At 41.4% G+C, this 24,856-nt stretch overlaps 1 protein-coding gene across 4 annotated transcripts in view; it reads left to right on the forward strand.

Moving 5' to 3' along the window:
• Nucleotides 1-24,856, forward strand: part of AMPD3 (adenosine monophosphate deaminase 3) — a 740,405-nt gene that overhangs the window by 634,169 nt on the left and 81,380 nt on the right. For all 4 annotated transcript variants that reach the window (XM_044059408.1, XM_044059407.1, XM_044059406.1 and 1 more), the window contains 2 exons: nt 14,682-14,845; nt 16,686-16,806. In XM_044059408.1, coding sequence (XP_043915343.1) covers nt 14,682-14,845; nt 16,686-16,806 — 285 coding nt within the window. The remainder of the gene's footprint in view (nt 1-14,681; nt 14,846-16,685; nt 16,807-24,856) is intronic.

The raw sequence follows: 24,856 nt of genomic DNA on the forward strand, positions 1-24,856 counted from the left end.
CTTTGGTGTATTTCTAACTTGCTTAGTTTTAATGGACTTAGTTCTGAAGAATAATTTCATATTCTTTCAGGGAGAGTACTATAAACAATTGAAGGATGTGGCAATGGGGGCACGCTGTGCCCCAACGTATGCCAACATCATTCTCCTATATTGGGAGAACAAATATATATTCACTTCAGAGTTTAAGCAATATTGGAATCTTTATGGCCGATTTTAAGATGGCATATGTCTTTTTTGGACTAGTACTGACAAACACTTTTTAGAATTCTATGAATATATTTCAAATGCTACTAATTTTTTAAATTTACATAACTTAACAATAGGGAGTTAAACTATCTTGATGTAAATATTCAAAGAAACTGTAATAGTTTTAAATCTAAAATACACAGAAAACACACATTCTCTAACTCTTATTTGCACTATACCAGTGCCACCCCCCCCCCCATTTCAGAAAAGAGGGGTGATAAAAGGGCAACTGGTCCAGGCTTAGCAGAATGACATCTGATGACCAGGACTTTCAAAGAGAATGTGAATTTATACTAGAAATGTTTAAGGCCAGGGGGTACCCTTTAAACCAATTTAATGATGTACTAGCAGAAGTTATTGAGGCTAGAACATCTAGGTTTACGCCAGTATTGGGTAAAGATCACCCTTCTGAACATGAAAGTCAAGGCAAGAGTCTAGATGGGGCCTCCTATCAACATATGATGGTGAAACCAATTTGGTTAAACAGGTTATAGAAAATGAGTGGAACAAATTTGCAGCTTTATCAGATTTAAATGGTATATTTGATAAACCACTCAAATGTGTATACAAAAAAGGACAACATTTTAAAAACATTTTAGAAGGAGGTTCACACCACAACAATTATGGAATTTTCACCCAGTGACAAAAAAGGTACACGCAAATGTGGAAAGTGCAATCAATGTATGTACGTACGGACTGGTGACACTTTACATTTAAAAAGTAGAAACAAATATATAACAACCAGAGGGTATGCAGATTGTAATACTACAAGGGTGGTATACATTGTTTTGTGTGGGGTATGTGACTCCTTCTATGTGGGTAAGACAGAAAGAAGGTTAAAACAAAGAATGTATGAACACAGATATGATTTAAGAAAGAAAAATGAGAATAATGCCCTCTACAAACATTCTCAGATATGTGAAAAAGCAGAGTATCAACTTTTTGTGATAGAAGTGGTCCCTATAGACCCCAGGGGTGGGCCATGGGAGACTAGACTCGAGTACAGGGAATTATATTGGCAATTAGTTCTAGATGCTTGTAATAGCCCAGGACTAAATGCCATGGTGCCCCTAAAACCTGTACTAAAGTTAAGATCTGTAAAATTGTAGTATTTTTCATGTATATATATTATCTGCTGTATATTTAGTGATCTTTTGATTTTTTTTTCTTGTGGTTCACATTTTTCTCCACCAGATGGTGCCAGATCAATATTTTATATTATTTTTATATTATTTATAGGTTCATAGGTTGAAGCCGCGGTGGTGTAGCGGTAGCGTTGTCGCCTCACAGCAAGAGGTTCTCCCGTTTGATTCTCGGCTGGAGCACCTTCTGTGTGGAGTCTGCATGTCCTCCTTGCCGTCGAGTGGCATTCGAAAGACATGCGTGAATGGGCGTGCCTTCATTGAAGGTTGGCCATTGGGCTGGCACCTCGGCACCATAAAAAATCGACTGCCAGTCATTAGCAGACCGGAGTTCCGCTGTGACAACCCCTAACCAGGAAAAGCCGAAAGAAAAACAACAACAACATTTATAGGCTCATAGGTAGGTACTAGACTATCTGTCCAAAGGCATTTATAAGCCTAGCCAGAATGTGTTGGCTTTCGCCGCCCCCTTAGATTAGTTCCCTGTGCCTCTGTCCAGCAGAGCTATTGATGTGATCCCCGGGGTAAACTTTCCGTTTCACATCCACTCATCAAGGTTTCTCTTGAAGAGGGTTAGCGAGGAGCTCTGCCTAATGTAGATTGGAATCTTGTTCCAGAGCATGGGAAGTCTCTGGGACAGGAATCCAGTGCACCCTAGTTATTGCTGCGGTGAGGTTTAGATCCCTAGAGCATGTGGCTCGAGAGGATATGGTTTTCTTTAGGTGGAGCATGTCCATTAATTCTGGGTTGGACATGGCCTTGTATGTCAGGCAGAGATCACCTCTGAGTAGGCAGTATGCAACCAAGTACAGCTGGAGTTTCTTCAGTCGAGCTACATAGGGCATCTGTTTGAGGCCACTGACCCTCTTGGTGAGGTACTTATGTGGTCTTTCCAGCTGTTGCAGGTGTCTTGTAAGGTACATCCCAAATGGGAGTTGTACTCTTTGATGGGTCTGATGAGTGATGCGTAGAGGGACACAATGACCTCTTTTATCTGGATGCAAACCCTTTTGTGATTAGGTGGGCAACATAAGGATTTTCTAACCACTTTAGCAATGTGATTATCAAAGGAGAGATTACTATTTACTTGGGGCCCCAGATCCCTTATTACATCTTCCGTATTTAGGGGGCTACCACCTATGTGGTAGTTTGTGGGTACTTTGTTTTTTCCAAAGGGGATGACTATGCACTTTTTGGCATTTAGCTTGAGGCCATGGTTTTGACACCAGGTATCTGTCTCAGTGAGAACCTTTTGGAGGATGTCTGTGTCAGCCTGAGAGTCAATTATAGCCCCTAGTTTGCAGTCTTCAGTGAACTTGGTCAGCCATAGTCCTCCTGTGCTTGCCTGTACCTCTGAGAAGTATATGCAAAACAAGAAGGGTCCTAGGACTGAGCCCTGGGAAACGCCACTTGTAACCAGTTTAGAGTCAGACCTAGCATCTGCTACTCTTACCATGTGGGTTCTGTCCATGAGCCATTTGGCAACCCATCTTGAGACGTAGGGGTTTATGTTCAGGCTAGTGAGTTTTTCTATAATACCAGAATGAGGAATGGTGTTGAAGGCCTTTGCAAGGTCTGAGTAGGCTGTGTGGACCAACTTTCCCTCAACTATAGCCTTGGTAACTATCTCAAAGAAGTCCACCAGGTATAGGAGGCATGATCTGCCCTTAACAAAGCCGAACTGGGTAGGGTCCAGTGTTTGGAGGTTTCCAATGTCTCTGTTAATGAGATCCATGATGATGCACTCCATAGCCTTGCAGACCAAGCTAGTCAGGCATATAGGGTGATAGTTCCCAGGGTCTGTTGTGGCTCCACCTTTGTGGAGAGGAATAACTGTTGCTGTGCGCTACTCTATGGGCATGTAGCCTGTGAATATGCTGAGTTTGAACAGTGTGTTTAGATGAGGGGTTAGTTCATCTTGAAGCTTGTGTAGGACACAGCCTGGTACACCATCCAGTCCCATTAATGCTGTGTTTTTGTCTTTGGAGAGGGCTGTTTTAAACTGAGTGTCTGTGATTTCAGGGGCACTACATTCTTCTGGTATGGTTATGGGCCCTTTTGGGGGTGAAAGGGGGGTGAAGTTTGCACTGACCCTGTCTGCCAGAATGTTGGCGATGTCGGTCGGTTCAGTGTATTTTGTGCCATTCTCCACTAACTCTGAGCAGATCTGAGAATTGCCACTTAGATTCTTGACATAGCTAAAGAATGCCTTGTGGTTATCTTTGGAGTCCTTGGCAATTTTTCTTTTGAAGATAGGCTTGGATGATTTTATGAGGGATCATAGTTTCTTGCTGATAATGATCAAGGATGTCTTCCCTTCTTGGGATTTTACTCTCTTCTGTACTAGTTTCCTCCTTCTGCTGTATAGCTTGTTTAAGGCAGGGGTCCACCAGACTGGTTTCCTTTTCTTGGAGGAGTGAGTCTTGGTTTTGCTTGGGATAGCACGATCCACGCATTCTTGTAGGTGCCCGTAGAGTGCATTAGTAAAGGATTTTGCAGCTTGGACAGTGTTATCCTTTAGTATGGGGGCTTTGAAACTTTCCACCTCGGTCTTAAGTAATGTGAAGTTTGCTTTTGAAAGGTTTTTCACGGTGGTTTCTTTGACCGGGGGTGGGGGCGGAATATGGATATCCAGAGTGATTAGTTTATGGTCAGATCTAACCAATGAGGAGTTAACCTCCAGTGTGGAACACCGGTCGCCCATGTTGGTGATGACCACGTCCAGTATGTTGTCACCTCTGGTGGGGGTGTTAACCAGTTGATCTAGGGTGTTTGAGTTTATAATGTTGGGCAAGGGAGTTAGTACTTGAGTAGTTCTGCCAGTTAATGTTTATGTAATTGAAATCACCCAATGTCAGGATGTTTAGTAGGGCTTTTATGCTTCCCAGTGTTTCCAGAAATGCGGAATGGGGGTCCTAGGACATGGTGGGTGATCTGTATCATGCTACAATTTGAATTGCAGTTTTGACCATTGTTAGTTGCACGTGGATGATCTCTGAAGCACCGTGCTGTGCCACTAACCTGAAGGTATGGGTATCCTTGATGAATATGGATACTCCCCTGCCTTTTGTATTTCGGTCCGGGTTTTGTGGCTGACATGTATGGTATGAGTTGTAGCCTGGTAGTGCTAGGGTGCTATGTGGAGCCTTAAACCAGGTTTCTGTTACTGCACATATATTGATTTTCTCCATACTGAGAAGTGCCTCGAGTGCGTGCAGTTTGAGGTTTAGACTTGTGGCATTGAGTAGCATTACCCTTAGGTTTTTGTTACTTGTGCTCTTTACGGCAGTGGGCTTGTCTTTTGAGCCTTGCCTAAAAAAGACACTATGAGGTAGCAAGAACCTTGGCCAGTATTCAAAAGCCTAGGGGTGACAGGTGCAGCTGTCTCTAGCGAAGCAGCTTGGCTTGTCGAGCAGGTCATCCCAGGATGACAGACACTGGATCCCCTTTGAATGATACCAGAAGCTTAGCCAATTGTTGAAATTGTTATTATTTTCTTTATTCTGTGGTATCATTCTTGGTGAGGGCAGGATGCTGCTCAGGGTCAGGGTCATACTGGCCTGGGCTACGTGATCAGAGAGGTCCCCATGTCTCTTTTCATGTAGTCCAGGGAGGTACAGCTCAGGTCATTCACACCAACATGGACAATTACAGAGTCATATTTGTACTTGTTCTGGAGTGACCTGAGTGCTTGTATTATGTGGATGATCCTGACACCCAACAGGCAGCTGTAGAGTCACCTATTACTACTGAATTGGGTATGTTATTTTGCCTTAAGGGCTGTGATTGCATGGCACACTGGTTTTGTGAAGTATGTGTTTCAAGGTTTGTGTTGGGGGGTGGAGGTTGCATGGATGTTTGCTTTGGAGGTCTCTGTTGCTTTTGCAGATTTTTATTTAGAGCCTCTGCGTATGTTTCCGTGTATTTATGTGTGTTTTTTGCCGGTGCTGGTTTCATATGTCTATGTGAGACTGGTGGTGTGATGCAAGTAATTCCCTTCTCCTCTTGATTGTCTGGTCCAGTCTTGGGTTGAGAGACCTTAGCCTCCTGTTTGGCTGTATAATTGCATCTCTCACATGTATTAGTGTTTGGTGGTAGGAGGAGAGGGTTGTCTGTGTACATGAGGTAGTTGTAGCATTGCCTCACAATGCCCAGATTCACCAGTTGGACCGGAGAGTACACCTGAAACTGCCCTTTGGATTTGCCTGGATAGGTGCAGTGAACTGTTTTACTGATTTGCTGGTAAGGCCGAATAGAGAGCCTTGTTCTTCTCTACAGTATAATGGGGGTCTAGTGCTAAGGTTGATTAGTGCTTGCTATGAGTTTTGCGCAAGTGCCGGTCTGAGACGTGAATGGTTTGAGTGCTGAAGATGAAAGTTTGTCCAGTTCCAAACGAAAACTTGAAGAGCAGACTTTGTGGAGCCGGGAATAGTTATACCCTAGCTAACTGGTGCTGTTGGCACGCAAAAAACGCCCAAATACGGGTTTTATAGCAGGGAAATGAAAGAGAGAGAAATTAGCCCAAAATGGCCAATAAACTACTTATTTCTGGGCTGAAACCACTCCTCCAGGAACAGATAGGCTGCTCAAAGCTCCCATCTCTCACAGGTGAACAGAGAAACTTCCTTCTATCCAAGTAAGATATGGGCAAACACAGAAACTTGTAACACAGCCCTGAATTCAGCACTAACCTGAAGACTGTGTTTTATAATTTTTTTTAAAAAACATGCTATTTGATAATGATTATTTATTTATTTGTATTTAGTCAATATATTGTATACATTTTAACATGAATAGCATCAAAATGGACAGTTAAATGAAGTTTATTCAATATTACACGAACTATACATGTATTTAAAACTAAGTCTTTTTGTAACTTGGAAACTAATTGATTTGTCCATTTCATTGGTCAATTTAAAAAGGGAAATGTATTAAATTGGGTAATTAGAATGTATATGTCTATCTGATGAAGTTCTTTGAGACAAAAATGTAAGAAGTGTTTTAATCTGCGTTAATGCTTCTTGTGCTTGTGTGTTGATTTTATGGTGTTTCGTGATTAAAGTACTTGTGTGTTGGATCTGCTGGTCTCCGGTGCATATTTTTGGTTTAGTGCTCATCTTGACTGGGAGGGTGGAAAAGGAAGCAAGCAAGTAGTTGTGTTTGAGGATATCCCTGCAGATATCCTGAAGGGAAATGTTTTTGATAATGCAGTAGCTTGTATGCATGCAGTTACATGCAGTCAAGCTTGGAGACAAGCACGTGGGTCCGGTAGCCTGGGGAGGACCCAGATAGATCACACACTTGAAGCCAGGAATAGTGAGGTGGTTTCTTCTGAGAGGGAGCTACCCTGTAGCAATGACACTGAAGGTGAGCCAGAGCTGCTGGTGGGAACTGATGTTCCCTTGAACAGATTGAATGCAAGGGCAGAGGTGAGAGGTCTATATTATATTCTCGAAAGCCGACAATGTTGAATCTAACGAAACTAGTGAACGCTCAGAATCTCGAATGCATAAATGGAAATCTTCATAAGGGGGGATTTCTGTTTACTGCAATGTAGTGTGGTCTCGGAGTGGTATATTTAAGAAGCGAGGGGTGTGGGGGTGCAGGGGGGCTTGCCCCCCTGCTTAAACCTGTTAGGGTACTTTTTTTCTCTTTTTTTGTGTTTTTATAAGGTCACCATTTGAAGACATCGACCATATGGTGTCGACCATATGGTGTTCGATGTTTTCAACCATCGATCTTATAATATAGACCCGAGGTGAGCAGTAGTACCCAGGGTGACAGTGAGGCACCACTGTCAGAGGATACCAGACTTCCTGTGGCAGGGGAGCTGGGAAGGGTTACAAAGAGAGAGTTGAGACAGGCTCATCTCTCAGACCCTACATTACAATGCTTGAGGGAGGTAGCTAGGGAGGCACCTGATTCTCAAGAAAAAGGGGAATCTGTATACTGGAACAAAGGGTTACTGTATAGAAAGTGCACTCCTGAGGGAGGGCTGGAAGGTGAGGTAATACAGCAGTTGGTAGTGCCCATTGCCTACCATCTGGCACTTCTAGCCATAGCCCATGACATTCCCTTTGCAGGTCATATGAGCATAAAGCGTATCAAGAAACGTATAATGCAAAACTTGGCCTGGGATTTCCAGGGATGCAACAGGGTACTGCAAGACCTGTAAGTCATGCCAAAAAGTAGGCAAGGCAGGAGATAAGGTCAAAGCTACTGTGATGCTTTGATTCCTTTGCCTGTGATTGAGGAGCTATTCCAGTGGGTAGCTGTGGATATTGTGGGGCCACTGAGTACCCCAAGATCCACAGGGAAGAAATATATCCTAGTGGTAGTAGACTATGCTACCAGATACCCTGAGGCAGTGGCTCTGTCCTCCATTGAGGCAGAAAAGGTGGCAAATGCTTTATTACAGATTTTCAGCAGGGTAGGTTTCCCAAGAACTACTGACTGACAGAGATGCCAATTTCATGTCAGACCTGCTGGCTTGTCTGTGGGAGTGCTGTGGAGTGAAGCACCTAAAGACCTCCCCTTACCACCCCAGACTAATTGTCTGGTGGAGAGGTTAAACTCTATACTAAAAAACATGGCACAGGCATTTACAGACCAGTTTAAGAGAGAGTGTTGAATCTGTTGTTTGCTTACAGAGAGGTGCCCCATGAATCCACAGGTTTCTCACCTTTTCAGTTGTTGTATGGGCATATGTTGCGAGGATGTCTAGATTTGATTTGTGATGAGTGAGAGGGTGAGTGTGAATCCCACAAGGAGTCTGTTGTGGCATATGTTGTAAACTTCAGGACAAGGCTCAGGGAACTCATGTGCTTGGCCCAGGAGAACATGGCAGGAGACCAACAGCAGAATGAGGTCTGGTATGACAGGAATGCTTGAGCCAGAGAGTATGCTGTGGGGCAGCAGGTTATGGTTCTCATTCCTGTCAGACACAATAAGCTGCAGGCAGCTTGGGAGGGACCCTTCAAAGTGGTGTTAACTACATGGTAGAACTGCTAGGCAGGAGGCAAGGGCACAAATTGTACCATGTTAACTCCATGAAACCTTACCTGGTGCTAAGTATTTGCAGCAGTAGGCAGAGGAAGTCTGAGGGGGATTTATGGCTACAGCAAGCCAGCCAGCAAAATCCCAAATTACTATGGTGGAGCCTAGGGTTTTAGGCATGTGATATGACAGTGCAGCACTGTACTGGGATCAGCAATGCCCAGGCAGCTGAGATCTCAAGACAGGGTATGGGGTAATGTATTCCCAAATAGGCTTATCCCTCTCAAGAGACATTTCTCAAGGGTCACTTGAAAAACTAGCTCGAGGGGGGAAGAAGTGTGACGAAAGGAGGTACTGCCAGCACAGCTAGCTGGAATTTTGTAAATAAGTATATATCATTGATGAATATAGAAATTATTTATACAAGATGCTTGTGTTACAAGTGTATTAGAACTGTATGTCATGTGTATATCAAACTGCTTTGTACAGATGTGTGTGTGTTGTAAAGGTATTTGTAAAGTGCTTGTGTTTAAAATGTAACCACAGTGTGCCTACTGCAGAGAACAGAAATGTACATGCACTATTTTAACTGTTTAAATAAATGTATATGTTTCAACAGAGGAAAATATGGGGTTAACTTCAGTTCAGCAAACTTTAGAAAAATATCTGAAATTAAATCACTTTATAGGCTAGACCATAAGGATGCTGTCTCACAGGTTTCAAGGCAGCCAGAGACAAAAAGTCTGTACTAGAAAGCTTTCTGTATTGTCTTTGGGGTGAACTAATCACTGCTCTGAAAGCATGGAGAATGCAATTGTTTTATGACTTCCAGCACCTGCCAAAGATCTGAGCAAAAGCTCTTGTGTGTGTATTTTTACGGGTAGGTGCTAAATCCTACCAGCTACCAGGAGTGGGGGTTTTGCCAGGGAACTAGAAGTCAGATGACCAGGAATTATGTGATTCTGCAAGCTATCCCAACAGTAATATTTTAGATATTATTTTGAGAAGTCTCTTAGAGTGAGACTGAGCATTTTGTTTTGGACCTGACAACAAGAAGAACCATTTACCACATTATCTGCCATGCTTTATTAAGTAAATTATTAGGGAATAGTATAATTCTCTAAGCTTCAGTCAGGAATGAAGTGAACCTTGGTTTTGATATATTTTTTATTTGTTTGAGACTGTCCTTCAATGTTGTTTTAAATATTTCCTGTGATTTTGAACTCTGATGTCACTGTGACTATATCTTTAGTATTGTCTTGTTCTTTTACTATTTATTATTAAATACATTTAAAAGTTTCATGTTGGCTGATCTTTGTAGAGATATGTAAGTGTTGAGAGTACTTGTGTATTTATTTGGTGACACTGTGTGGGCCACTCCTAACAGCCTTGCTCTTTGTCAAATTACCATTTGTATTAATATTAATTTCACTCAGTATATTGGGTACCCTTGGAAGAGCCTTAAAATAGCTGGAAGAAGGGTTCTGGTTGCAGTGAAAACTACTTTATCATCTGGGAAAGAGGGGGCATAGCTAGTAAACCTGTGCCAGCCTTTCCCAGGTGAGTGTCTGTGTGTGTGTGCAAATCAAAATCTCAAAGCATGTGTGTGTCTATTTGGGCAGGGACATAAAGCACTAGTTGGACAGAGAAAGTGTTGGAGGACTTGGCTTGGAACCCTGGCTAAGGACTCAGCTCTATAGTTGTGCCAGTGAGGAGTGTTATTGGGGATCTGGAGAAAGAGGAACCAGCCCCAGACTGACTATGGTCTTTGTGTGCTCTTAAGGGAAATTGGCTTGATGCAGAGAGCTGCATCTGGAAATAGTATATGTGTCCTGTTATCCTCTCAGTGACCATACCCCCACAGGTGCCAGTGATGAGGATTGAGGCTCCTAGATTACTGGCCCAGAGGTGGGATATCCACATCACATATTAGATGGCAGTGGTGGGTCGTCACACTGTCCAATCCATATCTTCAGTCTTGTCCAAAGGTTTCTTCTTTTGTACAAACTCCACTGCTTCTAAGGTGTTGAATGTTTTTGTCCCTCAGATTAAAAAAAAATCCTTATTTTATCTGGGAATTCAAGCTGTCCTTTGATTTTACTTCCTTTAAGCTTTTTTTTTTATTATTATTAAGGGAACACACACCTTTTTTTAGTCATAATAGAAGTGGAGTAGTCATTATCAAAGCTTATGCAGTTGTCACTTACAAGTAGACTCCCTCTTATCTTTAACCAGCCACCTGTTTAACCAGTCATCGAATTTCTGCCATAGTACTACCAAAAGACAACAGAGGACAACACTACTTCTTCCTCCTCTTGGATAAATTATGACAGACATTTGAGTTTCAGACTTCATATTCATTAGAAAAATGCATGATAACACAAATCCTGTATTCTAGCTGATTTACAAACTATAAAAGCTATTTTGTATGCTTTTTCTCATTAACCAGCCATTCATTTATCTAGCCTAGAGAGACTGGATAAGAGAGAGTCTACTGTATTTTTATAGGTAAGTTAGCCCAGGCTGTTTTCAGGACCTAGTCTTTATTTTGACTTGGCATGAATTTAACTATAATTGATCTAGGAGAATGTGGATTTTTTTTAGTGAAGTGTTTGAGAGAGATGTATGTGATCTCTCACTGCCAAATGAGAGAGCTTTAAGTAAGTTTAAAGACTTAGGAAGCTAGCTATTTAAAAATAAAATCAATTTGTCTCCTTCTTCCTTCTCTGGTATTCCATAGATTCTTATGTTATTTCTTCTTGACCTGCTTTCAAGATCTTCTAGTTTTTTCTATAAGTTCAGAATTCTGTTTGAGAATAAAATCAGTGTGATTCTCATTTTCAGTCACTCTGCCATCCGTGTCATTTACTGCTTCTTCAATTGCTGTTATTTGTTGTGACTGTTGTTTAATCACCTCATTCTATAGCACCATCTGCTTCTTATTTTCTTCTTTAATATTGTCCATTTTCATCTCCAGTTTATCGTTTTTTGATGCAAGATCCTGGATACTGGTTAGTATAGACTGCAGTTCTTTTTTCATTATAGATTCTTGTGTAGTACCTTTCGAGCGACACATTGTAGTAATGAAGCAATAAGTTCTGACAGGAAAAAAGTAAAACTCTTATTTTCCAGTGAAAAAAGACTATAAGCTGAATTTCCTGATAAAAAAAATCCTGTCATAATAAATCAAAATAAGCAAAGTTTCAGTGCTGCTAACAGCTCTCCATCTTGGCCACGCCCCCTCTATGCATTTTTCTAAAGAGCTGTAAAATTCCTTAATGAAGATTCCTGCTATATCAAGCTCAGAGGAGGTGAAGTCATAAGTTGTTGTTGTGTCTTTCGGCTTTTCCCGGTTAGGGGTCGCCACAGCGGAACTCCGGTCTGCTAATGATTGGCAGTTGATTTCTACATGCCGAGTTGCCAGCCCTGACGCACAACCTTCAACGAAGGTACACCCATTCATGCATGTCTCCACGCAGAAGACGCTCTAGCTGAGAATCGAACCGGACAGTGTCTTACTGTGAGACTAATTTGGATATTTCATCATAGAAACAGTTGAGGTTGGCACATCTATAGTCCATACATTTATGAGGGTTTGTCTTAGGGTCTTTCAGGAGTTTAAAGGAGAATATCACAAGTTTGTGGTCAGACTTCACTAGGGAATTATATATCAAAGGAGGAACACAAGAAGCTCTCAGATGTGTAAGAATCAGGTCAAGAATGATGTGTCTTCTAGTAGGTTTATTTACAAACTGCTCAATAAATGTTCTGCTTATTAAGTCTTAAGATGTTTTGGGCATATCCTACATTGGAAGTATAGTTGTTCCATTTTATTGATGGATAATTAAAGTCATCCAGAATAACTTGAGTTTTTTGCTAATAGGGAGATCATTTAGAACACCAAGGAATTGTATGTGCTTATCAGAAGACAAAGGTGTTTTTAACAAGCAATTAGCTGATAATTAATTGTATCTAAAGTGATCTGTAGTTCAGTGAGTTCAATTTGTGGGTCCTTAAGGATCTGCCTGAGAGTAATACGTTCCATGAAGAATATGGAAATTCCACCACTGTTGTCATTGGTCTGAATACATGAAAAGCACAAAACCCCAGTCTAGCGGGAGTGCTCACTTCACATTTAAACTTAGTCCCAATAACCGTGCAGACAAAGATGTATTCCAAATCCAGGAGTGTCTCAAGATCAGTCAATTTATTGCTTAGACCACAGGATCATAGGAAGTTACTAGGCTATTGGCGCCGAGGCCGTTACAAGCCTAGACAAGAATTTAGCCCATATTCCAACAAGTCAGCACCCTATGCCACTGTCCAGCAGGGACATAGGTGGAATCCGAAGGGTGTGTTTTCTGTTCCCTATCCAGTTATCCAGGTTGCGCTTAAAAAGGTTTAATGAGGTATTCTGCTTTACATGGAGAGGGAGTCTATTCCACAAAAGGGGGAGTCTCAGGGACTCAAATCTGTCCCGCCAACAAGTCCTATTGATGTCACAGACCAGGTTGAGGTCTCTTGTGTGGGTTACTCGAGTGGAGCTTGACTTGCGGATACGCAACAGTCCCATCAAGGCAGGGTCTGAGATTGCTTTGTATGCCAGACAGAGGTGACCTCTGAGGAGTCTGTAGGAGACTGAGTAGAGGGACAGGGCTTTTAGCCTATCTGTGTAGGGTAGAGTAGACTTCTGGAATCGAGTAGAGCACCTTAATGCTGTATAGTTGTTTGAAAAGTACATTGTAAAAACGTATTTATTGTTTTGTGTAAATTCATATGGAGCTTTTCTCCCTGCACCTTTGCTGAAAAGGGTCTGTATAAAGTTGGATCATCCCAGCAAATAAATAAATGTGATCCAATTTCAGCACTGATATGTCAGTTATGTTGGAATGCCCATCAATTGTGCTCTGTGTACGAGAGGCACTGGGGGAGGGCAGCAAATGCTTTAGCCAGTATGCAAAAGCCTTGGAATGAGAGGTACTTGCAATTTTTAGCGAAGCAAGTTGGACTGTCGAGTTACTCATTCTATGCTGACACGTACTAGAGACTCGCAGAATGAAACCAGTTATTTAACTATTACTTTAATGTAGCCAGTTATCTTTTTGTTGCATCTAGACATAATATGAGGTGAAGCATATGCAGGTTTTCTCATTTTGGGGGGGCATATATGATACTTTGAGGTATGGGTCAATGTGCTGATGATGCACATAGGATACACATAAATTAAAATAGGTATGTCCTGAAATTGGTATGTGATCTATTATACCCTGCATTCAGCCTAGAGATGGTAAAAATCAAAAGTACGTATTTAATGTTACAGCAAGATAAACTGAACATATACTGTGGCCCCAATTGTGTTTATTTCCAAACACACAGTACGCATTTTAAAACACAACAAAGTGTACATTGCAATGTCACTTTAAAAGTGAGTTAATATTATCAGTATATTGCAGAGACATGATATAGCATATAAATCAGTGAAAGCTGTGAATTATTTGATAGACCTGCTTGTTAATACTTCAAATGTTATTAACTGGAGCTCAAGCCATTAGCAGAGAGAAAGAATGGACAATAGTAAAACAATTTGTGTGTGGCTCTGCAGATGTCAAACCTGGAACAAGAGATGATCTGTTGCCCCCACCCTCCTAAGACAAAAAGGCAAGTGTGCTATCAGCATTAACGGCTATACTAACTAAAAAGCATGATATCCTGAAAAATTATTGCCATTATTTTCACAAGAAATCTGAGACACAGCATGGAAAAGTGGTGACATTGTCACTGGAAGATGGGGGGGGGGGATTATTTGTGGCATAAAATTATCTGTGGCATAGTGGCATTTAGAAGTCAGAGTTGACTGCTTTGGCTTCTGGCTGAGCTGGCCTAAGACTGAAGAGCAATTATTCATCTGTAAGGAATAAAGTAGCTGCCAGTTGCATGATTTAAGGATCCGCTGTTGCAGAAGTTTGACTGTTAATATAAACAGCACTCAAGCTCCAACATCTGTGAATCAATTTACCTGCCTATGTATACAAGTGCTTGTAAAAGTTTCATCTGCCAAGCCCCTGCTTACACTTATCAAGGGTACCAGAACTTGTCAGAGATTTAGGATGCATGGCTTAGCTTAAAAATGCACTTGTGGTCGTTAAGCCTAGTACACACGTATGATAATCAGTGACTGGCTGCAGAGCATAATGCTGTGATACTGCAGTAATAAATCTACAAATAAATAAAATATATGTGCTATATACATGTTTGCCTAATTCAATTCTGTAGTAATTTAAGCATTTTTTATTTTAGGTCACAGGATTTGACAGTGTTGATGACGAATCCAAGCACAGTGATCACATGTTCTCAAACAGGAGTCCCACCCCCGAGGAATGGACCACTGAAATGAACCCACCGTACAGCTACTATTTGTATTACATGTATGCCAATATTGCTGTACTCAACAACCTCCGGAAGTATGTTGCCTTTTCTGTGTGGAATACATGTGTTATATACAGTCTTGCATTTCATGAGTTATGAATTATTTTGATGATGTAGTGCAGTAACGAGATATGCTTATTAAAGAACATGGAATACTTTTTTGCAGTAAATTAAGCATGAGTCAGAGTTGGGAATTACCATTTACCATATGCACTGTCACACTACACTGTTTCTGATATTGAAAACATGTTAGAGTGTTTTAATTTTGCAGTTAATGTGGATCCTTCCACTCTTAGAGCTGCAATTCACCACACATGACATCACAGGGGATGAATATGGAAGTGGATCATGTACTGGTCATACCCATGCCCCTTAGGTTCTGTAGTTGTACACAATCTACCATATGTCTGTGTTTACTTTAGCCCAGAAGGCACATACTTCCTGAAAAGATATATTGCCAACTCAAAATTGCAAGTACACTGATTCAGTGTGATAATAACTATATAAGTTATTGCAGTACTAAAACTATAGTGTAAATGAATATCTTCATATGTAAAGGTATAACTTCATTTTGTTAACCTAGAATGCTTTTGCTACTGTATGCAGGATATGGCTGATGTGAGTAATCACAGCATGGACAGAAGAGAGAAAATAAAGCATTCCTGTTTTAGACAGTGAATTATAGATTTATCATCTTCATTGCAGCTGCTAATTAAATACAGTGTTAAAGTAAGTTGCCTGAAAATATGTCACATCGGTTCCCATTCAGAAGCCTGAAACATCATAAGCCTGAAAATCAAAATCCTGAAACCTAAAGCCTGAAAATTCAGAATCCTGAAAACTCAAAATCCTGAAAGCCCAAAATCCTGAAAGACCAAAATCCTGAAACTCAAAATCCTGAAAACACAAAATAGACATACTGATGTCATTGTGGCTTTGCTATTGTTAGCCCTGTGGTGTTAGGTCATGCGTTGGGGTCAGGTAAGTGTACGGTTGGTTTTATGTTAGGGTTAGGGGCGGTTTAAGTGAGTTAGGGTTAGGGCGCAGGTTAGGCATGTATGCAATAGTGACAAATATTGGGGTTAGGGGCGGTTTAAGTGAGTTAGGGTTAGGGCGCGGGTCAGGTGAGTGTGCGATAGTGACGGACCTTAGGGTTAGGGTTAGGGTCAGGGTCAGTTGGTAGATATTAGTGTCTTTATAGTGACATATTAGCACTATTTGTGTTTTCAGGATTTTGAGTTTCAGGATTTTGGTCTTTCAGGATTTTGGGCTTTCAGGATTTTGAGTTTTCAGGATTCTGAATTTTCAGGCTTTTGGTTTCAGGATTTTGATTTTCAGGCTTATGATGTTTCAGGCTTCTGAATGGGAACCGTCACATCATACACTTTAAAGCATGTCTAACAAAAGTAGTGTTGAGACACAGGTTTGAATGGTTTGCTTATGGTTGTGGTTGCATACTAAAGCCACAATATGCATGTTTACACATAGTCCATCAAATGGCCATTAGTGCAAAAAATTATAATTACTTTTGGTGACTGAAATACAGATAGTAAATAAGCAATACTTGTAACAATGGGATACGTGGCAGATTTCGGTATAGTAATAGCGGGCTTTATGCTATCTGCTGTATAAAATCATGCAGTAAGAACAATGTTTATGAGAAACTGAGTTAGCACTAGACACACACACACACACACACACACACACACACACAATATATCTTTATAGAGAGATTTCGTATACATCAAAGCAGAGGTCTTGTGGCTTGGTAAACAGTAAGCTACAAAAGATTACTTCCTTTAAGAATCTCTTTTGCAGTATGTCTGCATCAATAACAAGCTATGATAACAGCTGTGATCTGTTACACTTTTCCAGGGATCGAGGCATGAATACATTCCTGTTCCGGCCACACTGCGGAGAAGCTGGATCTATCACACACCTTGTGTCAGCTTTTTTAACAGCTGACAACATCTCTCATGGACTAAACCTTAAAACGGTATGTGTTTAATGACTGTTGATATCTCATAGGGTTGTGTAAATATAGAATATGCATTAGTTAAACTTGGAGTAATGTTTATCTTCACGTGTAAGAGGCAAGGCTGTGCCCCCATATGACAGAGCCACGAGTGCTTTGCAGCAGTCTTGTTGGTCATGAAAAGTTGTCATCCATATTGTGGTGCATTGATCTTGTTAAACTGTATTTAAACAAGTAAGGTTTGCATTTCACTTTGAAGCTTTCAGCGCTTTGCTGTCATTTATACCTTGAATCATTTTGCCATGAGATACTACCTTTGTGTGTGCAGAGCTGTTTTTCTGAGGTAGTTTGACAATCTAAGCATCTTTGTCTCCAGTTTATTATCCTAATGCTGGTAACCCAGTTTACTTCTGGTTTGGGGCAGTAATATATCCTTTTAACTGGCAAGTGCTAGTCTGTCCATGGGGACAAGCAGACCAGAAATCCTCCATTGCTACCTGCTGAGGTAGGCTGGCTATGTAGTCAACCCTAGGTGTTTAATCCTACATCTGTATTATGTGTGACTTTTCTTTTACAGGCCAGATGAATCATGAGACATGATCCCAAGTGCCTCCCTGCCTAGGGCCCTTGGTTTTCAATACTCCCTCCAGATTAATCCATTTAGTTTGGCCCAGTAACCATGTTGATCAACAGTCTTCAGTGGAGCTACAGAAATGACCTGCCTTTCAAGGACACCATCTCTGTCTGTCCCACTGAAGAAAGGTGAGATGGCACCTTCTTATCATTCCTTTCCTCTTCCCTGTCATCTCCAGCAGGCACCCACGTGGCTAATGGAATAGGTGCCTGACACATAGTCAGGACTTTATTCCGTTATGCCAGTGGAGCTGGCGTTACCTTTAATTTTACTGCAGCGCTAAGCCAGTTCCATTGGCATAGAGGAATAAAGGCCTGCTGTGTTGCAGGTGACCTAAGTTTGATTAGTGCCTGCGGCTACCCTTGGAGCTGGCAGGTGGAGAGAAGGAAAGAATGACGTTGTTGCTCACCTGTCATTGTAGAACGGATGTGTGGCACATATCCGCGGTGCTCAGTCCTGTGACACAGTCACCAAGCAGGCACTGGCTTTGAGGAGGGAGGGCAGTCTTGAATGATCTCATTTGCAGAAGTGAGGATAATGCCCTTATTGATGTCCCCTGTATGCCAAAACCTGAGAATAGTATACTGGTCATTCAAAATGAGGTTAAAGACTGTATAAGGAAAAACAAGTTCCTCACAGATGACAGCACCACTCTTTGCCTTTCATCTCTCAGCTTGAGAAGAATGAAGGGGCTATAGCACTCTTACCTCTGACTTGATTTAGTAACAGTGCATATTACAGTAAACTACAAACAATGAATCTGCAGCAAAGCTAGATCCTCTCAGCTCAAAAATGGTTGCCTTGATTCTTTGTACAAGTATAAGTGATATATTTTTCAGATGAGTTGCTCCAAGTGTACTAAGTGGTTTTAAATGATATTGCTGTTACTGTTGCCACCAAACAGCATGATACATTTCTTCTGCTTTTCTATAATAACTCTCATTCAGTTGCTTATTGTTTCACAGAGAAAATTACTGTACATATGTCTTACACCTGCATCATTTTGGGTTTAAATCTGAATTATTCAGGGGCACACATTACCCTTTTATGTAAAATGTAATTTTTTAATAAAAATAAAGGTGACTTAGACAGCAAGAATGTATTCATCAACTTGGAATCAACCCATAGATGTTGCTCTCTCTATAGGAAGGAGACAGGGAAATGGAGAGGGGTTGGCTGGCCGATGGCATCATTTTAGCAATAATCTCACCTAAGGCCATCAAACAGGGCATTATCATTATTATACATATTACCCCTCCTATACTCTCTCTCTAGATTCCCTGTCTATTCCTCTGTTCCTCAGCCGTTCTTCTCTTTCTTTGTGTACTTTTCTACATTTTACTCTAACTTTAGTTCTTAGTTAGTCATACCTAACTAAACTAAGAAAAATATCTACTTCCAGTTCCCACCATTCTTCTCTTGTATAGTCAGCTGTTCGGTCTGTTCTTAAATATCTCTATTTATGTCTTGTAGTCCTTGTATGTACCACTACTGTATGAGCTTAGGCATTGTATTATTTGTTATTTGTACCAATCGCTATTCTTTTTAGGCCCCCTCTGGCTCCTGCATGGGCATGTGCTCAGTTGGACTTTATTGGTCAACAAACATTAAATAATAAAATAATAATAAAACAAAAAAATATATATATATATATATATATATATAGAGAGAGAGAGAGAGAGAAAGAGAGGGAGCTACATAGGACTGTCAGTACCATGAGGTAATGGTCTAAGACATAATAAAATAATATTAAAACAATCTATATAGAGAGAGAGATGTAGAGATATATACTGTAGGACTGTCAGTACCACATGGTAATGGTCTAAGTCATTCAGGAAATAACATTGTGCCCTGAAAGGGAAAGGTGAATGAAAGGGTAAAGCTTCAATGGAAGTCATATTTGTCTCCTGGAAGTCACTTGATATAACTTTCTCTGATGACTGTGAAAGACCATAAAGAATAGTTGTGTAAAATCTTACCATAACCATAGATGTCTTTCTCTTCTATGTTGCGGTATTCTTTACATGAGGGAATTCTCCACCATGGTGACCCAACATCCAGCCAGTATACAAGAGCTTTTAAGTATTGCTAGTACGTGAGACTTCGCACAAATGGCTTAGGAGTATGTTGATCATAAAAGTGATGTCTGCATGCTCAATCCTCAGAACTGGAAACAAGGTTATCAGCCATCCAGAACAATAAAGATTTTACAGAACTAGTCTATGTCCTTCTATTGTAATGTTGCAGTATTCCTTACATGAGGGAGAGTACCAATGCTTAGGAGGAAACCTGGGAGGAGGAAGGACCAGAAGAGCTCTCTAGAAAGCCATGAAGAATGTCTCTAGCAAAACCAGCTCTAGATCTAGAGATGCCATCCAGTTTGTAATGCTTGGTGAAAGTCTGTACAGAAGTTCAAGTAGCTGCTTCTAGAATGGAATTAGTATCCAAACCCTTAAAGAAAGCATCTGAAGAAGGCAGAGCCCTAGTAGGATGAGCCTTAACACAAAAAGGGAGGCTCTTCCCATGGAAAACATAACAAAAGAAAATAGCCTTTGAAATCCAAGAATAAATAGTCTGCTTGGAAACAGGCAATCCCAGAGCTCTGGGATGAAAAGCAACAGAAAAAAAACTGATCAGATTTCCTGATAACCTGAGTTTTAACCAAATAAACTCTGAGTTGTCTATGTACATCCAAGATGTATAAAATCCTCTCACTAGAGGATTGGGGAGAAGGAAAAAAGGTGGGCAAATTAATAGATTGGTTAAGAGACAACTCATCCACAATCTTGGGCATAAAGGAAGGGTTAGTTTGCAAAGAGACCCTGTCCTTATGGAAAATCAGAAAAGATGGGGAAGCCATTAAGGCTTGAAGCTCAGATACCCTTCTGGCAGAAGTCAAAGCTAGTAACAGAACAGTTTTCCAAGTACAGTGTTACAAGGAAGCTGTAGCTGCAGGCTGAAATGGAGCCACAGTCAGCTTCTCCAAAACAAAGTTAAAATCCTAAGGAGGAGGAACGGGTTTCCTGTGAAGTCTAATGTGAAGGACACATTTGAGAAATAGTTTAACCCCTACCCTAGAAGTCAAAAGGGGAGACAAGGGCAGATAGGCAGAAATGGCTGACAAATTAACTTTCACTGAGGAGTAAAAGCCAAACCATCATTGAGTAACTGACACAAGAATGAAAGAACGAATGGAACATCCACGGACAGTGGATCCAGGTTGTGCAAATGACACCAGAGAGAAAAGCTCTTCCCTTTATCCGATGCAGAGTTGACAGATGTAGATGGATAAGAGAGCTTTTGTCCTGTGTGAGAGGGTCCACCCTGTGAGGTAACTTGTGATAATTGTCCTTGGCTAAATGCAGAAGAAGAGGGAGCCAAATGCTGTCTTGGCCAAAAGGGAGTCCCAGCAAGATTTTTGGTTTGTCCTGCTGCATCTTGAACAGGACTTTCTGGATGAGAAGAAATGGGGGAAATGCACAAAGAAACATCCCCCTCCAAGATGCCAGCATGATATCTGTCTGCAACCTGCACCCTAGGAAGATGTGTTCCTTTGAGGGGGGAAAGAAAGGACTTTTTGAAATGTATTTTGAATGGCAACCTTTGCAGAAGAGAAATTGTGAATTGTAGATTCTGTTCCAGGGTTTCTGGGCAAGAAGCTAGAAAAAGAAAACTGTTCAGGTAACAGTAAACCTGGATGCCCTGAAGTCTACAGTAATCAGTGACAGGAGTGAGGCACTTTGAGAATACCCTTGGGGCAATGGAAAGACCAAAGAGCAAGCTGAGAACTAAAAGTGCAAAGAAGCAATGGAGAAATGTAAAGATTTTCTGTAAAGGGGATGAATGGGAAGATAAACATCCTTGATGTCCAGAAAGGCCATCAAGGCCTGTGGTAGAATAACAGGAAACAAGGTTTGCAAGGATAGCATGTGGGAGGCAGGAAGTTTCAGAAAAGTATTGAAGTGAGAAAGATCCAGAATGGATCTCCAGTGGCTGTCTTTTCTGGGTACAAGAAACATCCTGGAGTGAAACCCTCTTCCTCTGAGGGGTGCAGGAACTTCTTGAATTGTTCCCGGTAGTAACAACTCCTGAAACATCTGTGGAAATAGTTGCAGTTGGTCTCGAGGTGGTTGTGGAATGCTCATGAATAGGGGAAGAGATGTTCTTCATGTTTCACTGTTGCAGTCATCACACTTGGGTTATCTGCCTGTAGATAGCCCTCAGTCGGCCCGAATACCAGAGACTTAGTATTTCTGCGTCAGCTGCTGTCACTCCAGGACTGATGCCATTACATTAGTCTTTCTTGCCGAGGAGCCCAAAGCAGAAGCAGTTTGCACGAGTGCCGGTTGGCTGCTACCTGAGTTTTTGTTTCCGAATTGAATCATCCTGAAGTCTTCTAAAGCTAAGTACCCCGTTGGGGATCCTTTTTTCTTGCTCTAACCGATGTCAGAAAAAGTTAACAATTGTCTCACCTGTGGATAGCAAATACCACACCGAGATTTCCATTCTTACTGGGTCACCTGTTTAGATCCAGACCACGATGTTCCTCACTGTCAGTTTTGTGCTTTGTTCACTGCCTGAACTATTTGTCATTGGGCCCTTATTGTCGCTAAATACTTTCACTCTCGATATCCGTATTCTGAAATGGCTTCAGTAAGCCATCCAACTACCGATCTTCCAAAAAAAGTAAGGATAAAAAGAGAGACAGACTGCACAGATCCAAAACTGGCGACGATGCTTCCGTTAAGCTAGTTGCCAGTTCGCCGGTACTCAGTGAGTCACTTTCAAAGCCCCTGATGCCAGCTTTGATGGATTTGCAGGCCGCTACCAAGACCTGTTTGGAGTCCAGTATGCCACAAGACTCTTCTTTGACTACTGAAACTGCGGATGTCTCTACCTTGGATGGGTCCAGAGCCACTGAGCAGGCACCGGCTTCTGAGGAAGTTCTTCGCATTACGATACTCGAAACAAACCAATGACTTCTTTCATGTCTTCAGTTTTGTCTAAAACTACCAAGTTTCTAAGGCCAAGTGTACGAGCTACACCTAAAAAACTGACGACCCAATCTCAAGCGCCTGCTTCCTTGCCACAATCTCAAATGCTTAAAATGGCAGAAGACCTGATCATGCTAATTAGGGGAAGCCAGCCTTCCCCTGCTAAGGGAAAAAGGGATTTGTCCCAGCAGCTTTAACTGACCAAGAGTCCGACGACTCTGACGTTTCTGAATATGAAGACGTGCCTTTATCTGCTTATGAGGATTCAGATGCAGAAGATTCCATTCCCTTTGCTTCCCTCCAGAGGATTTTTCTTTTGGTGAAACCCTTCATACTTTAAGAGAGCATTTCCACAGGGAATGCCAGGATTATCCTCAGTCCAAAAAGAAACTTAGAGAATTTTTAGATTTGCCACAACATAGACCCTTAGCTATCCCTCCTGTTCTGGATATTGTGGATGATGTCTTTATGGAATCCAGTCTGACACAGGTACTACAGATTTCCTGACTCTCACAAATTTCTTTTCAAAAATCCTACTGCTGACCCAGAGGTAATTTCCCAAGGGCCTAAAGGTATAAAGGCATCTACAGCTAAGAATCCCACCACTTCGGACAGGGATTCCCAAGCTTTAGACAGATGGGGTAAAAAAGCATACAGCTCTGTAACTCTAGCCATTAGGGCATTGATATGCCAGTTTCACATGCTGAATTACCAGCAACAAATTATGGAACTTATTTTTTTTATTAGGGTTGGATATAAGCTTGAACAAAGAGTGGTTAGGCATTTACAGAATGCCGGTGTTCATAAGAGAAGTAGGTGCCAGACCAGGGTTAAATTTCCCAATTCCCCACACACTAGTCCAAATTATACTTGATATCAGTTAAGGAAGAACTGTGCTTCACGTGGACTGGAAGCCTGTTCCAGAGACTGAGTAGAAGGATTAGGCTTTGAGGCATTTTGCAGAGGACGAGGACATGTTTTCAACATCATGTATTTTTTTAGTGAGGAACATCTATGGATGCTCCAGTTGTTGCAAATGCCTGTTCAGATACATACTAAAGACTGCACTGTACTCAATGCTTGGTGTGGTGAAGGCCAATACAGAGGAACAGTGACATTGTTGGACCTGTATGCTATACCCTTGCTTATAAGTTGTGCAACGTAGAATGATTTTCTCACCAGCACAGATGCATGGTGATCGAATGCCAGGTTACTATCTACATGTAGTCCCAGATCTGTGACCACTGGGTCTACACTTAGGGGTGTATTATCAATATGATAATTTCCACAGGTGATCATCTTTCCAAAGGATACTATTATGTGTTTTTTACACTGAGTTTTATTCTGTGGTTCTGGCACCAGTTATTTGTCTGTCTCCAGCCTCCTTGAAGGGTATTTGTGCAATGGGGGATTTGATCACTGCACCTAGTTTGTAGTCATCTGCAAACTTATGCAATCAGAGGCCCTTGACACTAGCCTTGACTTCAGAGAGTAAATGAAAAAAAAGGAGAGGCCCAGCACCAAGACCTGAAGGATTCTGCTAGTGATTGGCCTCTTTGTGGAGGAATACCCCCCCCTGACCTAACTTCTTGGTCCTGTCTATGATGTAGCTATCTATCCATTGAGTGACATATGAGTTTCTGCCTAATTTACAATGCCCAAATGAGATGTTGTGTTGAATGCCTTGGCCAGACCAAGGTAGGCAGTGTGCACCATTTTGCTCTCATTCATGTCTTTATTGACCTTCTTGAAGAAGTCCAACAGGTTGAGTAGGCATGACCTGCCCTTTACGAAACCAGACTGTGCTGGATCCAATGTCTATAGGTTTCCACAGTCATTGTTTATCAGGCCTGTGATGACTCTTTCTATGGTTTTACATATGAGATTAGTCAGACTTATGAGTCTGCAGTTGCCCAGCTCCATAGATAAACTTCCCTTGTGCAGAGGGATAACAGTCACAGTCCTTCATTTACTTGACACAAAGCCAGTCTATTAGCTACAGTTAATCAGTGAGTCTACTGGGCTGCTAGGTCATATTTCATGCTATTTAGGAGGCAACTTAGGTATCATCAGAGCCCATAAATGCAGTGTTCCTGGCCTTTGAGAGTGCATTGAGGACTTGTTCCCTAGTAATAGTTGGGGAGTTATAGCTGGGGGTATTTCATGATAGATGACTGGGGGGGGGGGGTGAGGGGGGATAAAACTGGAAACAAAATTTGTCAGCCATTATAGTTGCTATGTCCTCTGGGTCAGTGTGGGTGACTTTGTTCCCAGTTAGTTTGGCACATTGTAGTTTGTTGCCTTTGAGCTTGTAGACATAAGTGAAGAAAGCCTTTTGGCTGTCCTTTTTCTGTGAGACTATTTTTACCTGAAATTTGGCTTTGGTAGACTTGATTAGACCCGTGAGCTGCTTGTTTAGATTAATGAGAGAGTTATTACCTTG

The sequence above is a fragment of the Protopterus annectens genome, chromosome 17.part0 (genome assembly GCF_019279795.1).
Source record: "Protopterus annectens isolate FY-2018-M chromosome 17.part0, PAN1.0, whole genome shotgun sequence".
NCBI lineage: Eukaryota > Metazoa > Chordata > Ceratodontiformes > Protopteridae > Protopterus > Protopterus annectens.